At 42.0% G+C, this 17,315-nt stretch overlaps 1 protein-coding gene and 2 long non-coding RNA genes across 3 annotated transcripts; 2 read left to right on the top strand and 1 right to left on the bottom strand.

Moving 5' to 3' along the window:
• Window positions 1-1,913: 1,913 nt before the first annotated feature.
• Window positions 1,914-8,456, top strand: LOC131887835 (zinc finger and BTB domain-containing protein 41-like). Its single transcript, XM_059236552.1, has 3 exons — window positions 1,914-2,608; window positions 5,882-6,312; window positions 7,120-8,456. The coding sequence occupies exons 2-3, from the start codon at window positions 6,138-6,140 to the stop codon at window positions 8,259-8,261; spliced, it is 1,317 nt and encodes a 438-aa protein (XP_059092535.1). The 5' UTR covers window positions 1,914-2,608; window positions 5,882-6,137; the 3' UTR covers window positions 8,262-8,456.
• A 1,939-nt stretch (window positions 8,457-10,395) lies between these two features.
• On the top strand, window positions 10,396-14,079 carry LOC131887863 (uncharacterized). Its single transcript, XR_009374063.1, has 3 exons — window positions 10,396-10,533; window positions 13,081-13,298; window positions 13,739-14,079. It is a non-coding gene; the product is annotated as an uncharacterized LOC131887863 (long non-coding RNA).
• A 1,360-nt stretch (window positions 14,080-15,439) lies between these two features.
• LOC131887864 (uncharacterized) lies at window positions 15,440-16,225 on the bottom strand. Its single transcript, XR_009374064.1, has 2 exons — window positions 16,126-16,225; window positions 15,440-16,065 (listed from the first exon to the last, which is right to left on the bottom strand). It is a non-coding gene; the product is annotated as an uncharacterized LOC131887864 (long non-coding RNA).
• Between the last annotated feature and the right edge of the window lie 1,090 nt (window positions 16,226-17,315).

Below are 17,315 nucleotides of genomic sequence, written 5' to 3'. Positions count from 1 at the left end.
TTTGCTTAGATATTTTTCATATCGATGTAACTCTAAGAGAATATTTATTACGATGTGTATTTTAGGGCATTAAGCACATCATTGAGGAATGAGCAATGAGGAATTTGGAGTCTCAAGTCAAATTTACTTCCTGTTTCCTGTTTCATTAAAGGTCCGAATATCCGGTTTTTGGAAAAATAGCTTTAAAATAATTCATTTACCTTAGCTCTTTTAGCTCTTATTGGACTTACCGTCTTATGCAGTTCCTTAACTCTTTCGGACATTTTTTCTGACACGTAATTTTTTTTAAACATGCTTACCCATTTTGGGCACATGAATACGAAGTAGATGATTGAAAATATTACTAGAAAATGAAGTATCGTATTCAATGTTTTTGCCAACTCAAAAGGCATGGTTATGTTCATGTATTTTTTCAAATTGCATCAAAGCTATAAATGAAATCTTTAGCCCATGTTCATTAGACTCTTTTTTTGGCTAGAATTTTCTTTCTCCAATATGCAATCATAGTAAATATATAACTGTATTTACTAGGCATTCCATTGGCAGTTACAGTGCTGTGCCTGAGATAATTAAGGTATCATCTCAGTAGTGTAGAACAACTTCCCCGTGGTCGCTCTTAGACAGTCTATCAATGGCCAAAGCTAAGCTAATATCGGTATTGTTGTACAATTATTTGAGTATTTACAGATAGTAATCTATTTGAACATGGGTGCTTTAACGACTTTCTCACTTTACTTCGAGATGCTTAGTTCAATATTTGGCATCTTCTTGCTTTCTGTTGTGCAAAGTGTGTATATGCTTAAGCGCTTAAGTATTGGCAAACTTTGGGCCACAATTATGATATGAATTCTTTTGTGTCTGTTCCACCAGCTATAATAAATTTCAGTCTCGCAGTTAGTCATTTTTGTCATCTATTTTTTTATTTAGCATTTACTTGTACTAGGCCAGTTTGCCGACTACATTAGATAGGTATGTGTGTTAAGTAATGCCTGAGTAATTGGGTGGCTTGGATATCTCCCTTCGTCTTCAAACTAAGTATGTGAGCCTGGCAGAGCTGTCTTAAGCAGCACCCTAGTCGATACCCAGATCATTGCCAGTCACTAGTTGTTCTACGTATTGCGTCGGCGGCTGCAGTATCTTGTGCCGTTGGAAGCCCTTACACGTAGGGTACTACATACGTGGGTACGAACGGCCCTACCAACTTTCATCCAAACGCTTTCCTTCTACTCTATCGTCAGTTCGTTGGGAAGGTGCTCGAGTTTGCTTGTCTAACTCTTATCACAGTAAACAGAAGAATTAGACTTAAGAATGAGCAGGCTATCATCATCGTCTTTGTTTGCTCGTTGCACTTGGCCAAATGAAGGATTGCTCAGTGTATGTAGGGATGGTGGCATTGCACTGGCTGAGGCGGCTTCAACGTTCGTTCCTTCTTCTCTTATCTTCTGGGAATCGAGCGCCCTCCATCCGAGCGTTCATCACGCACCACCCATTGGCGGTGCGCGAGGATGAGCTCGGAAAGCGACGACGCTCACAAAAAATAAGGGAGGAGCTTATTCGAACGACGGATGACGATGTGAATCGCCACCAATCGCCACCAATCGTCAACCTTCCCCGGCCGACAAGGATCATCCACGGACTCATTGGGCCTTAACTCAATTACTCTCCGTTGAGAAAGTTGGCGTGGAAGCGCGTTCCCTCTTCTCGTTGATGAACGAAGAATGCTCCATGGGCTCCACACAAGTGGGACCCCCACTGAGCGCCTGTTTAGTACAACAATAACAACAACAGCGACAAAGACAGCAGCAGCACGAACATCCCCACCTGCATTGCTTGCTTGATTTAGCCGGGTGAGGAGGTACGTAGGTAGATAAGTAAGTACCCGATGTAAACGGCGGCCAAGGGAAATTTGTGCTGTTTATCATCCATACCCATTTGCTGAGCGTGCATGAGTGTGTGTATGTGTGTCTATCTACGCGTATATACGTGTGTTTGCCCGTGGCAAGCAAGTAGGAAGCACCAAGCGAGCGCATTGCAGAGGTCTTTCTGCAAGCTCTTCCTCTTCTTCCAGTGTTGGACCACCTGCACCACGTCCTCAGTCTGTTCCGCCGTGGGTGCAAGGTCTGCAAATCCACCAAAGGTCTGAGCGAGTGAATGTGTGACTGTGTTGTCGCTGCTGTTCCTGCTGCTCCTGCTGTTTCTTTCCTCCTTGGTTGCTTGCTTGGTTGCTTGGTGGCTTGCTTGCCCGCTTACTTGCTTGCTTAGCGCTGTTAGATCGTCCTCGGAGGCAGCGGCCGGACTCCGCACTCCGAGAAGACCGAGGAAGGGAGAGGGGATCGAGAAGTGCTTTTTCTTTGGGCTCTATTTGATCAGGAGGACTTGATAATCCAAGTTGTGTACCCAAACCATTTTGTCTTCTCTTTCGTTGTGAAGACTCGAGGTGGGTTTTGTTTGCTTCTGTCGTCTCTCCTGAACACACACTACTGCAGTGAGTGCTTGCTTGCTTGCTTGCTTGTGTGCTCCGAATACACCAACGACGAGAAGGAACGAGGAGGAAGAAGAAGAAGAAGAAGAAGAAGGAACGAACGAGAAGAACTAACAAAGACCAACGGTAATTCCAACATAAACTTTATATATGATTCAATTTTGTTTGATGTGTCAATATTTAGTGGATGTCATCTAGAATGAATCTTGGAGCATAACCATACAATGGTAGGCACGGAGGCGAGTGCAAGCTGATAGGGGAATTTGGAACCAAAGGATACACAAATCCACGGAATGGTTGCCTGGTAGACACTCTAGCTGTAGCTGTCAACCTACCATAACAAAGGGGAGAAGGGGGTAAATTGGCGAAATGCATGAAGGACCTCGAGTCTAAAGCCAACCAGTTATTTGGGAATATTCAGTGCATCAAACATTGACCATGCGGTTGAGTTTAAGTAAGTGTCTGAGTGAGAGTGGCCCGGCCATATTACCGTGGATGACACGGAATTAAGAGCGAACAATGGCAATCACGATTAAGATAGAACACACAACCAGCCAAGAGGCTGCAATCGGAAAATATTGACTAAAAAGTTTGCTCCTGCCAACATTTGTTTAAGTGAGTCCCTTGTAGACATAAGTGCAATTGAGCCAACATTGACACAGTTATTTGCGATATAAACATAAAAGTTTAGAGTGAAAACAGAGCAGCCAGCAAATAATAGGAGAGTGGACGATACACCGTTTATCTGAACACATTCATTTGCAAAGAAAACTTGGAAAGATTTGGGAAACAAACATTTGCTTTCCAAGACTACGAGCCTAACCTATTGAAACAAGGCCACTTACAAAGCTTGCGTAACTATCTGGAAAGTGCAACTTCTAGAGCATCTTCAAGATTCAATACATGGATTGCCTTCACCTTGGTCATTAAGGTGGCAGAGCCATATCTTGCCTTGGAAAGGACTGAAACTAATTTTAGTTGATCTTGGCAACCTCATGTTTGCCACACCCAGCCACTTTTGCGACATCCTTGATCTGTTTCCGAGATCATTGGGGACAATTTAAGGTCATGTTGGGAAACAAATTAGACATTTCCCGACAAGTTTTCCTCAATTAGCCACGATTTTGTGAGCCACATAATGATCCTGGGTAGTGCTAACGTCAAACAGATCGTCTAATCAAAGTTGCCTATTTGTTCTTTTGAAATGTTATCTTGCCCAGGTAAGACTGATCAGTGATCACAAATAATTAAAGTCTCATCTCGAGAAAAATCAAGCTATCTTGTGGATCTACTTGCTAAAAATCTGACTGAATTGGACTAACATGTGTTTGCATTTTGTGAGATATCAAGAATTCTCTTTCATTTGCCATTTAGCATGTATGTTTCAGAAATAAAATGTATTCATTATTATGTGACATAAAATGATGCATTTTTTTAATGTTTTCATTAGCATATTGTCAATGATAAAGTAAACATTTACCAAAGCAATTCATTGTTACTAGTATTTACAATATTAGCACAATTAGAAAATTGAACTGAAGTTGAAAGTTTGCTTAGTAAAATTTTCATCTGAAACTTTGAATTTAAAACTAACACCCAAGACCGAGTAAACATTTTCCTAGATTATTCACACTGTTAAGTTCAAAAAGCTCCCATGACCGATTTGTTATGATCAGTTAAAAAACAACACTATTTACCCAAAACAAATGTTGCACTCTTTTGGCAGATATTTTGTTAGAAAGCTAAGCAACCACTTTGCTTTCAATTTCAGTTCCAATTGCCTCAAACAAATAGAATAAATCATCTTTGCTAGAATTCCTTCACATTCAATCAAGCAAGACTGCTAGTGTATAAACGTGGAAGGGAAAAAGAAAATCCATGACGGTTAAAAGTTAATACCAAGATATTGTTGCAATGAATACTTTCAAAAGAACGTCGAAAAATATGTTTGTAATAGTAAATGTCTCCCAAAAAGTCAACTTAATATTCAAGGTAACCTAAAAGAAAAACCAACCATTCCCAATTTGTCATGTCGATCCATGCAAAGACGTGTGTCCAAAGTAGGTCTTCGAGAAGTGGTTTTAATGTTTTGCTTGTGAGTTTTATATGCGTAGGTACACTGCAGTATAAGAACTGAAACGGAGCTAAATGACAAGTTAGGGCTTGTGTTAGTGCGTTGGCATGATTTCTAACTTAGTTGTAATATATGTTCCCATTGCTACGGTACAGCGACCTATCCACATACAAAATCAAAGTAAAAAGCATCTTGATTGCTTCAGACTAGTGAAGATCTTACTCTCCGTCGATCTTAACCCTAACTTAATCTTGTTGGAAGTTATCTTCCCTTTCTCAATTTTTCTTATCATTTCGCACATCCCTAACAAAGACACACGGCGACCCTTATCCCCCTTCATTTTGAGACTCAGCAACACAAAGCGTCCATAAACTAGTATTTCCAACGATCGTTTTGGATATTGTAGTGGATCACAATCTCGACAATGATTACTGGACTCAAAATTGCAATTGTCGTTGATGGCAATTGAAATCTGTCGAAAATTTATTAAAAAACTTTAAGAAGGCACTTCATGCCCAGAGACAAGAGTAATAAAAAGTCGTTGCGTGGCTAGAGAACATGCATGACCTGATTGGATTGCAGCTGGTAGATCATTCGTTAAGGAAAGCGTGTACGTACGTATAGCAGGAGAGATAAGATTGTTTGTCGTCTCTTCAGTGCCAACCTTTGTTTACATGCCGTTTTGTTATAGATCTCTAATTCCGCACAATATGAAGGCAGGAAGAATGACCAAATAACCGCTAGAGTAGTTAGTTTCGATTTTCCACCACCTCAAAATCACAATGTTGTATTCTGCATGTAAATAAAATCCCAATTTCCCCAGTGTGAAGTTCAAAAGAGATTAAGTTACAACTCGAAATGAGCTTAGCTATGAAACAATCATTACAATGAATAGTGTGGAGATGATAAATGAACAAGTTTTAAACTCGTGCGGTATGGGTATCATCAACGGGTGAGTGAAGTCCTAAATCTTTAAAATTTAGTAGAGTAAACATTCCGTATTAAAAAATGATCAACACAAATCGTTACTTATTTGTTTTCCCTCTGAGAGGCGGATGCCCTTGTCTTGGTTAAATACTTGATTCATACACGATCTGGTTGATGAGTGATGTAGCATGTCCTGTAGTATGTGCAGTACAAACGTATGGAAGTAACCTGTTGCGAGAAAAGCGTACGAAACCTTAGTGGTCGCCTAACGTCACGCTACTAAATGCATAATATCGATCCTCTTCTTGTTGATTCTGCGTACTAATATTTGAGAATCATTCTTTGTTTGAGTTGACTTTTCCAGACTAATATTTCCTTTCTCCTTCTTTTTGCTCCAGATCGCTGCCGCTCTCTTGGTATTTGAACACGCAGACCTTGTTAGCCAAGCAAATCTTCACCTTGGATCTTCAAGGACCCGGGTGGAACATCGATTACCAAGAGAGTCTCAAAGTGGGATAGAAAAAGACTTGAAATCGTCCGGATCACTCTAGACCAGCGACGCAAAACGGACCTAAGCCTTTAATACAATATCCGAGACAACCCTCTGTGTGTTGATGAGTTGATCCATGTGCATGGATAATTGACCCAACAATAATGTTGGCCACTGATCCTCTGGTGTGTGCATTGCACTCCCAAAACGTGATGTTGCCTGATCGGCTCTACTTTTCCAATATTGAGTCCATGTCGGTTCAACAACCAAGCTCTGTAACGAGAAGTGAACCAGACTCGGACTTTGAATATGATTTCTACAGCGAATGTAGCTCTCCAGGTGAGTCAAATCGTTCTTCAGTTCTAAGGATCTAAACGTATTGATAAGCTTTTGAAGTCGTGAAGGCATGACTGCCTTTCACATTTTTGTCAAGAAGTGAGGGAAAGGCAAGTTTCTTGACAGGAGACAAGGTGTACAATGAACAAGACTCGATTGCACAAGTGGTTCGTGTTGATATACAGATTGAATGCCAATCGCAATTCCATTTCCAATTGAAGCTTGTAAATAGCAGTGCTAGGGTGTAAGCAGATGTGTATCTATTCCATCTTGTCTTCAAAGAGACCATGAAAGAGCTGAAACCGAAAATGCTTTTAAATATTCAGTTAGGCGAGAGAGTTGGCAACAACTGAAGAGGGTTTTCAACGCTTTTCCTTACGCTTTCCTCTATCCACTTGTGCTCTGTTGGTTAGTCCTCGCGAGCTCATCAAATAAAAATTCCCTGCCTTGACGTGTGTTCCGTCGAAGGAACCGAGACTATTCCAAGTTCCCCTTTCGCCTTTCCCAGAACAAACGTACGTGGAAATCGGTCCTTCTTCCTTGTTCATGCGTATTGTCCCCGTTCCCATTTCCTTTCCAACCTTCTCGGCCACGAATTTCTCCTCTTTGGTTCATCTGAGAGGGAGGAAAGAGTAGGAGGAGGAAGGGGGAGGGGGGGGGAATGTCAGCCCTCCTCCCTTTTCTCTGCGCGTCAACTTGCTTTCCCATAGTCGGAACCCCAGCCACCAACTTGGCGACTCCACCACCACTCACTTGGGGCTAGATCATGATGATGAGCTTGTCTTCACCTTTGGCTTTTTCCTGTTTCAGGAGGACAAATCTCCCCTCTTAGGGCAAACACCCCTCCCTCGTCGCCACACTTGGACTCTAATCCTCCAAGTGGAGAGGGCACGACGGCTATCGCGTTCCAAGAACTACCAAGTACTGGTCCAGCACTTTCTACAGACGAGCCATTCCTCGGGTCATATATATTGGGCTTCGGGGACGCAGAGGACATCGATGAAGGGTTATGCCTAACCCTTAACTTTGAAAACAGCCAGAGGAAGCCCCAAGTTTTAAGCACCAAAGAATCTTCAGCCTCAGAACTCTCGCTTCTGTTACTATCATCAGCATCCTCCTCAGCATCCCAAGGTGAAACTCACCGATTGGCGTTCAACTCTTCAGGCAAGTCGTCATCGGCGTCGTCATCGGCGGCCCAATCGTTCTCAACTGTGGGTGAAAAGACGTCGGTGAAAAGTCGTCAGCATGCGTGCCAATACTGTGAAAAGCTGTTCAAAACCCGCTCCAACCTAAATCAGCATGTTCGTACTCACTTGGGTGCCATCTTTAAATGTGACAAGTGCGACAAGAATTTCACGGAGAGCGGCTATCGGTACCATCTCTTGACCCATCGCCAGGAGAAACCTTTCAGCTGCCACATTTGTGCCAAATCGTTTGTTCAAAACAAATTGCTCCAAAAACATATTTCATCGTGTCACTCGGAAGTGAGGAAATTTAGTTGCCAACATTGCCCTTCGTCTTTCAAGAGGAAGGACCATCTCTCCCGACACATCAGCGATCTCCATGACGCAAGAGAAAAGCTCTTCAAGTGCAAGTTTGATGAATGCATCGCCAAATTCAATTCAACACGCAGACTGCGGGTTCATGAGCGTAGACATCAAGAGCGATCTCGGTTCCATTGTGAGATATGTCCCATGAAATTCTTAAGAAAACGTCAGCTGACCGAGCATTTAAAAAGGAAGCATGCCTGTTCAGACATCAGGACTGACGTCGAGACCGTCTTATCCAAGCTACAAGAAGACGATGATCGGGCGTTCGACGATTTCTTGGGTGAGATTCTGCGGGCCGATGACGAACTCAAAACGAAAAACCCTCCTCTTTCCAAAGCAATCTCAATGGAAATAGACTTGTCTACCAACCCACCAAACGCTGGAGATATTGTTGTTTGGTAGGATAATTGGCTCGATTCGAGACTGGAACGTCTTACTTATAGAATATAAAAGTGCACAGAAAATCTAATCATTCATTCTTGCAAAAAACATAGATCGTTGATTTAAAACATTGATCGCATTTTAATGTGAATGAAATATCTATTCCTAACATCCCTTTTCAGGCCTGAAATAAATGTCAGCGTGTCCAAACCAAAAGCTTGTCTCTGTCTATGTAGGTCTCTCTTTAGACATTCACTTCATAAGACATCACTTTTTCATTTGCATGAGAATCTTGGTATTCGTTGATTCATTTTAATGTACGCTCGTTTTACACCTTAAAGCAGAAGTAGAGGCATCCAGTTGATAGGTTGACGGCTCAGCTCGATGTATGCCTTATGGTTGTGACATACTTAAAACATCAAGAAAGGTAATAACAGCAGTTCGTGGGGCATAATTTTGGGGGTAATCCGGACTAGCCCTGGGGTTTGTTAAGAAGTTGAAGTGCTAGAAAGAGGATAGAGCCGAGACTTGAACCTTTGTGTTAGTCACATTGTCTTGCCACGAACAACAAAAAAGATCTTTAAGGGAGAATTCTTTCTACGGTATTATTTTATAATTTTCAGTTAGCGACTGACGTAGAAATGAGTTCAAGAGGAAATGTTCCGTCTCGGATGCAAACAGTAACCCATTCCTACTGTTTTCCTGCAATCCCTTGAAAAAGGGAACGGGGAATAGGATCAATTACTGAACGTAGATCGGCCAAGAGGGTAAAATCAATGAGAATAAAGTGATACAAGACCAAGATAATTGCCCAAGGCAGGAGTAAGGTCAAGTGTAACATGCGCTGGAATGAGATCAACAACATTGATTGGAATATTGAGCAACGTAAATCTATGATGTGCGAACTAAAACTTACAAAGTCATTGACGTTTAATGTAACTTCTTCCTATCTCCTTTAAACCTTTCAACACCTCTTGGTCGATACGACGCACAAGCCAAAGTTCCTGGAGATCATACACGAACTTCTAGGCATACGGACCTTGGAGGGAAGCAAAAAATTCGCATTTACTTCATTCAAAATCAGTATTTAATTTGATAGAAAGATCTGGCAAATGAATATCAAATCTGAGCCTAACACCAGATTTAGGTAGCTCAGGAGAGCGTTAAAGTTATGCAGTAGTGACTACATAAAAGTGAAATTTTCGGCTTACTCTTGGTTAGTTGCTTAAGCTTTTGAAAATGTAACTTTGAAACATGAAAAGTAAGTTTTTAACTCTTTATGGGTGAATGTTATAAGAGCAACAAAATGTGCATTAAACGAGCGCAAAAGTGACACCTTTTAAGTTTTTTGTTGCTTTGGAGTCAAATCGATCTTAATCCGACTGGAATAGTTTTGTAATTAACTTTAGTCCGGTTAGATCCTTTTTTTGCTGTTGATCCTATTATTCTGGGCTCGGTGGTTCTAATTTGTTGGTCGCATTGTTACTGGTCTAGAAAAATAAACTTTGATTTTGATTCCTCAGCCCGTATTCCGAATCTGATAATTTGGCACATTTGCAAATAAGCAAAATATACCCTAAACAAATTTATGACCATTTGCGTTGTCAAATTTTGCAATATGGGAACCAAAAGGAAAAAAATCTGTTCCGCTGTAATTTTGCTATCCTCAATAAATTGTACTCAAAACCAAAAAGGCGAATATTCATTTCTGAACGTACCCTAAGCCTTAGAACAAAAAAAAGTATAAGAGCACCCCTTACCGCTTAAAGGTTCATTCCAAATAAAGTATATTTTGTACTTCAAACCACATGATGTCACGCAAGAATATGTCGCTTACAAAAACATTGTTACTCTTGGTTCCACGATTTGAAGATGATAAAGCCATATATTTGACAAAATGACAGATTCATGGTGATTGGATAATGGGAATTTGTTGTCTCAACCATGATAAAAAATTCTCTCGTGAAAATAACCTAGTTCCTACTAACGAGCTTATACAATATCTTAGATGGTAAAACTAAGTCATTACTCAGTCGTTGTTCAAGGACGGTATTTGGAAAGATTTTTTTGCCCTGTGTTCCATTTTATCAAGTATATTTACGTTTTCCACTCTGCTTGGTCATTTTTCAATCATCATTTGAATACTGGTTCCCTTGTCAATCTTCATCCCAGTCTTTTCAGTCTACGTATATAGAACCAAATGAAAGAGGAAAAGTGAAAAATATTTCGAAACAAGTCCTCTCTTGTCTTCATCCACCAGTAGAGAGCAAAACGATATTTTTTTGAGAGGCAGGTAATGAATATTCATCTTCTTATTTCAGTTTAAAAACTTTAAACTTACTCACACAAAATGATCGCTCATCAGCAAGGAATATCATAGAAAAAATCCATTGGCATATTTTTTCATCGTCATAAGAAAAGAGCTGGATGTTTATTGTCTGCCAAAAAGAGGCGAAACATTGTAAGAATATCATTCCGCTCTCTATTCATCAGTTATTACTCACACACTCCCGACAAGGAACGAAATATTTATTTCTTAAATCCTTTCTTTTACCGGAATAAGCAGGCATAATCGCCATGAATACTGAAAAAAGTTTAGCTGAAGTTCGATCGTTCAGGGTGGGAAGGAATTCATGACATTGATACTGCAGTGAGATCTCGGGCATTCGGTCTGGAGGGGCTTTTAATCCTTGAAGAGTAAAGCAACGCATGGTTGTTGTGGTACGAGGGAAGGGGACTGTTGGGGATGTTGGGGATGATGTTCTTTAGGTTCCCCGAGTAAATCGGGTCATGAATCACGATCCTGTCGTCACTGGTTCAGCCATCTGCCCTGCCCGACCGTGAATTGAGGTGGCTTTCAAAGCAGCTCAAAATTTGTCAAAGAGGAAAGAATAGTTGATTCTTTATGTTGGCAATGAATAGTTGATGATGGCAGTTCGTAACACTGTACAATGTCCACCAAAACTCGTACATTGACAGACCTGCTAGCTACAAAAGTTCTCGCTGGGTTTCTGAGCAATGATTGTGGGCGCTGGTTGACAGACAGGGAATGAGAGATGTAGAAAGAAAGAAAGAAAGAAAGAAAGAAAGAAAGGGGTTTGAGCTTATCTCTGGAGTGAGGAGACTAAATTGGGACTAGGAACGAGCACCCACCCAAGCCAGTGCAGCCCACCTCGCCTGATGTGAGAGACCCGCCATACCGCATGTTAACCACCCCCAAATATGCATGGTAAGAACTTCCAGTGAAGGAAGGAAGGAATGGAACGACGAGGAGGGAGACATTGGAGACGAGGGAGACGAAGAAGATCTGAGTCATTATTTGCACTTCTTTCCCTGTCAAGTCATCATCATGGCCGTACCCACCATCTTCCACAACGTCATCCATCGTCCATCCAGCCTACTTGCCTCGACAAGGTAGAAAGCAAATGTGAAATGTGGTCTTTGCCTTAACTGACCTTTTGATTCTCGTACTGGACGCACTCGATACGTACTACGAGTTTGCCTATCTTCAATTGTTATAGGTTTTATTAGAAATAAACTGTCCATCCGACAAAGGACTGATAAAAGGAGTCAATTAATGCATCGCAGACCATTCGGTATTTTCTTAATTTCAAGCTCAATCTCATTCACACGCGTTGAGAGGGGAGTAAGTACAATGTTGTGAATTGGAGAAGCCATTGGTCGCCAGATCATGTGATATCCCACTGTGAAGGGATGGGCTTTTGGTAGCGAGTCTTTTCATTTGACACTCGCTCACTGCGTCCTTCTTCGTGGCGGCCAAGAACCGACTCCAGAGTTCATGTTTTCGAGCTCGAGTCGGAACATAAAGGATGTTGATGATGATAGTGATAGTGATGATAAGGAAGACTGGTTGGTCTCAATGGTCTCAATGGTCGTTCGTCAATAATGGTTGCCCATTCTGGCCGGCGGAGGATGATGAGAAAAGGACATTTGAGACCCTGGAGTTGACTTTGTTTATTCGAGTTGCCTCTCACCGTGGTTAAGTGGATGCAAATAAAAGAATGTTGACTTTGGCGTTTACGACAGGGCCCTGCAAAGAAGGCTGCTTGCTAGTTTGATGTGGGTGGTCAACTGAAGGCAGGACGGACGAACGGACGAACGGACGAACGGACGAACGGACGAACGGAGGGACGGACGGACGGGTGGAGTACCGTGGCCATATCCGCTTGAGTTACTCGGAGTGGGATGGAATTTGATTCCTGCTTGTACACAGAAAAAATACCCCCGTCACTCATTCGTCGTCTAGAATGTCCCATTAACCAGAAAGGATCTCCAATCCCATTCTTCATGAGAATTCTAATTGAGCCTTTAGGTTTGTCACTTTTACTTATTAGCTGGATAATTCACATCATTGCTATATTGTCATGATATCAACGGACAGTCCGGCTTTCACTTCTTTGGTCACGCAGATTAGTAAAAGTTAGGCAGACCAATGCCAAATTGAGCTCAGATATGGTGGTATTGTCTGAGTGGAATGGCAAATATCATAATTAGTCATGTTTGTTTCGAAATGGCCTTCTGATTCGTGAGAATCCTTGTACAAACACTCGGCAAGTTTATGCAAATTCATTCGCATGCTCTACCCAACCATTTTTAGTATAGAAAGGGATTTTTCGGTTTCAATGAAGCCACTAACGTCGAATACAATAATTGTATTTGTTCTAGGCATACATAACGCTTGTTCACTTGGATTAGAAAGCAAACACGACTTAGTTCAATCACAGTTGAAAAAAGGTCCCATTTTCATTGTTGAATTTAGGCCTGACTTAAGCGCGCCTTGTATTTTCACTTGATGGTACCTTTCAACGTTTCACTTCAGTCTACACATTCGTTTCATTTCGTCGCTGAGGTTGGCGGCCAGTTGCGGGAAAGACGACTTTGAGAAGAAAAACGGAGATCTCTTTTCAAGCTGCCATTCACGAGCCCATTTCCCGTTTGATGAGGAGACTCGCCACGTACGGAAAAGCGCTTTGACGGGAAGGGGAAAGAGAGGAGAAATCGGCAGAGTAGGAGCAACGGTTTCTTTCTGGCAAACAGGTAAATGGGAATCTCATTTCGCTTAACATTACGGACAATTTGCCAGACTTCAAAGAACTTGTAACTCAGTAAAAATGTGTAAAAGATCTGCAAAAGATGCTCGATGGTGTCTTAACTCGAACTTTGATCATTCCATTAATTTGCTTGGAATACTTGACATTGGCCAATGTTCTTTGTTTACTTTGTGCTATATAATGGCAAAGAACAACTATTATTAATGAAGTCAATAATGCTGGTGTGAAAAGTGCCATGTTCAAACAAACTATGTTTGTAGATAGATTTTTATTGAAGTTTGCATTGGTTTTGAGTCAATATTTGTAGGATATTCATGACTGGCGAGAGGGCCTATCGACTCAACTGTGACCTAGCGCCGTGACAGTAGAAACCCGTGCCATTCTGAACTTGTGCCACTTAGTCTTCTCTGCTCCTTTCCCATTTAGATTGTCAACGTGGTTTCATGCACCCGGTGAAGATCAGCTCAAATCGATTTTAGAAATGGCTGCACAAATGCAAATGACGATGTTTCTTTTGGTTGGGAGTTGGTTGGCTATTTTGAAACTGATTTTGGTCAGACCTAACAATAACATTTCACGTCTATGCATGCATAAATCTTTACGAATGGGCCAGATTCCACGTTGAGCTTATATCCACAACGTTGAATGTTGATGGATGAGCGGACATGTCCTCATCCATTTAATGGATTGGCTTTTATCTCCCTAGAACACTCTGAAGAACTATTTGGTCTTAAGTTATGGAAATGTTATCCATTATGGACAGCCTCGTCACGTTTTGAATTAAAATGCAGCCTTCAGTCCCCTATCGAGAAACTGAATGACTTTTCAATTGTTTCCGAGGCAACAGGCTTAGCTTAGAAAATATCGTGAAATGAAATGATGTACGGGTTCAACTGAAATATGTACATGTTCGTTTTAGAGGTATACTGGACGTTGCTAAAACACCGAACGGCTTGATCTAGCCAAAGTGAGTCTCTTGAGACAGTTTCTCGTCAAACCTTATGGCTTTTTACCCTGTACATAGATTATTCATGACCAGTTTTCGTATCTACATGGCTCAACCCAATACGGCAAAAACACATGCAAGGGACAAAGGCGTAGCCAAGGGCGTTTTAATTTTATTGGCCCAACAACCATTTCGTTTTGGAAAGAATGACCCTTACGATGGAGAAGTTTTCCATTGTACATACTTGGTTCTTTTTTAGTCAACGCATAACAAAATCACCTGCAGTGTTTCACTCACCAAGGCCTCATTAATTGGCTTAAGCTTCACTGGAGCCTATTTCAGGTATAATTGGGTGAATCTCCTTTTGTGGGATTCAAACTATACTAACATAACCTCCAGAGTTCATTTCAAAGTAATCGTCGAGTTCAGTTTGAAAGCACTCAAACTGACGTGTTCATAATGAAATCAGTTTCAGAGCGGTTGCTATCAAGTGTCCAACACTATTTGGAACAAGATTACTGCACATCGCGTTTAGAGGACAAAATGTTGTTGTGTACGTGATTTGGTCCCGTAAATGGCTTATGCTGAGTCGGTTCCTGAATGCCCCCAAGCCAGTAATAGCTCCTGATCCCTTGGGAGAAGCAAAATAACGGTCCCTGGAGCATTTCCTCTCCCCTTTAGATGATGGATATCCAAAATTGCGTGTCTCTGGCTTTTTTACTGCCTCAATATGCTGCTGATGTCTCGGAGAAGGCCACTGGGTTGCTTCTTGTATGTAGGTAGTGAGTTACTAGTTAGCAAGCTCAGAGCTTGCTTGGTTGGCTCTCTGGCTGTTCGAAACATGTAGACAGGTCTGTGTTGTTCAGGAGACCGAGAAGCAAGGGACTCAAGGCGATGATCAAAGGTTCCAGTTGGCATTAGTCTGATTGAGGTGAACCATTCTTGCTACAGTAAAAGAGGCCAAGCCAAAGTAGTAGTCGATCATTTGACTCACTGGCCAATGAACGGACATAGAGACAGACGGTCGGGCGGTCATGCAAGTCCAGAGGTTCAACAAAGATCCTTGGGGAATTGACCAGGTCTGCGTGACTGGTTCCAAAATGGCATAAAACCTTGTGGACCAAAAACTTAAAGCGGTCCCATTCCCAACACTCTAGTGCATAATAGTCGGTTCATTACAAAGGGTAAAAAATTAGGGTTGATTCTCCTGGGACCTAATGAAGCACAGGATAAGACCGATAGTTTCAAGCACTTTCGATGCGAGGGGGCTTTATGTAGAAGGAAACGAAAGGAGAGAGTCTAGATCCTGATAAATACATAGCTAACATCAAATGCGTTTTAACAAGTCTCGAGAGGAAAATTTTATCAAAAGGTTTCGAGTCGAAGAATCAGATCGATTTTTGTTTCGTTTCTGCTTGTACCAGCTGTTGTTCAATACATTAGAAACTTTTACAGCAGTTTCGTGAGCACCAATGGATTGAAACAATTGCTCTGCATACATACTTTGTGCTTGAGGAGGAGGAGGAGGTGATGATGTTGAGGGTCATAATAGTGTCAACCCGTAATCCATCGTTACCTCCTAAAATCGTGTCGAGGCAAGTGAACGGGACCACAGGTTCTGATGGTGATCTATGACTGTTCTTAGTATGTCACCATCTCTTTCTCTTCTCGTTCGAGCCCTCATTCAAAGTGGAACCGGTGCACGAGTTGGAAAACTCATCCGTTGCCGTTGCAGCTTGGAGCCCGTTCATAAGGAAGCTTTACATTGCCGTGATGAGGAACACCATCCGTTCGCGTTGCTCCGAGCCTGAAATTGGCATTGATGATGATGACAAGCAAATAATGAGAAGTGCTTAGCCAGACTCACAAATCCGAAGCTGCTTGGGCGGTGCTCCATACATCCCAACAATGACGACTATATACAAATATTGTGGAGAGACGACACAAGAGTATAGTGGCAGTGTTAGTGGCAGACTGCATATACAGACAGCATGCTTACTTGCACAGAGTCCGCTGCTCTGGATATTGGAAATACGGATCAGGGACATCGAGGATCATTGATCTCGCTAAAATTCGAGCACGTTCGAGCTTTGGATAGAAATCAAAGAACGAAATGCACAAGCAGAATGAAGAATGTCACCAAAGTGGGAACGAGTTTGGTTTGCAGTTTGCAAACAACTCCATTCGATGTAGGAGTAGAAGTATTAGTAGTAGAAGTAGTAGTGGTTGGTGTTGTTGTTACTATGGCAGTGATGGTGGCATTACATTAGTGAAACGAGCGAGACGTAAGGATGGTTGCTTCTGTCAGTTTTCGCCTGATTGACACCTACAGAATAGGACCTGCTCTCGAGAAGATGATCAAAGAAGGTCCTCAAAGTAAATTGAAATTCACATCTGCGTCGCTGGAGCTCACTCGTGGAAGAGAAACAGCCTCCGGTGATGATGCGAAAACGAGTGCCAATTTCGACCTCACTCAACTGGATGTTCCCGGCTGGAGTAAATACGATGAGGGAGACGGTCTGGATGTTGGTGGTGTTGGTATGAAGCGTGTTTGGTATGTTCGATCGTTCCTTCGTCAAAGGGACCCGAGGCGACAAAACCTTGATGATTGTTCAGTTGGGGGATTTTACTAATCAGAGCTAATCTCTCAGCACCCTCCTCCACTCTGCATGAGGACAAATGTGTTTGGAACGGTTTCGTGGACGGGGAATCCCTCAATGTTTTGCTCTCACAATGACGCGTGGCATCCACGGCTTCCGTATGGAAACGAATTGCCGAACACAGTGGCACGAAGACTGAAGAAAAAAATCCAATGGTGGTTACGACTTGAATTTAATCGAGTACTGGAGGGAAAATCTTCCCAAAGTGCCGGTAATCTGATTCCAAAGGGAACACATTGCCGTGAAATGATCGGTGGTGGGCTCGATCGTTCAACCCTCATTGGGTACACGAAAGTCACATGTCATTGGCATTTCAAGCTTCAAAGAATAACGAAGTGACAAAAGGTGTGTCCGGCTAATAGGTTTTTGCGTTCATGAATGGGCAAGTGCCATGGAC

This window comes from Tigriopus californicus, chromosome 10, assembly GCF_007210705.1.
Source record: "Tigriopus californicus strain San Diego chromosome 10, Tcal_SD_v2.1, whole genome shotgun sequence".
Taxonomy (NCBI): domain Eukaryota; kingdom Metazoa; phylum Arthropoda; class Copepoda; order Harpacticoida; family Harpacticidae; genus Tigriopus; species Tigriopus californicus.
Note: the sequence above shows the minus strand (reverse complement) of the source record. Positions and strands in the feature narration are given on the sequence as shown.

Excerpts from the sequence above, each read along its gene's own strand:
- LOC131887835 (XM_059236552.1), top strand. The coding sequence starts at position 6,138 with ATGTTGGCCACTGATCCTCTGGTGTGTGCATTGCACTCCCAAAACGTG. Across the intron at positions 6,313-7,119 it reads CAGCGAATGTAGCTCTCCAG|GAGGACAAATCTCCCCTCTT; the intron begins GTGAGTCAAATC and ends TTCCTGTTTCAG.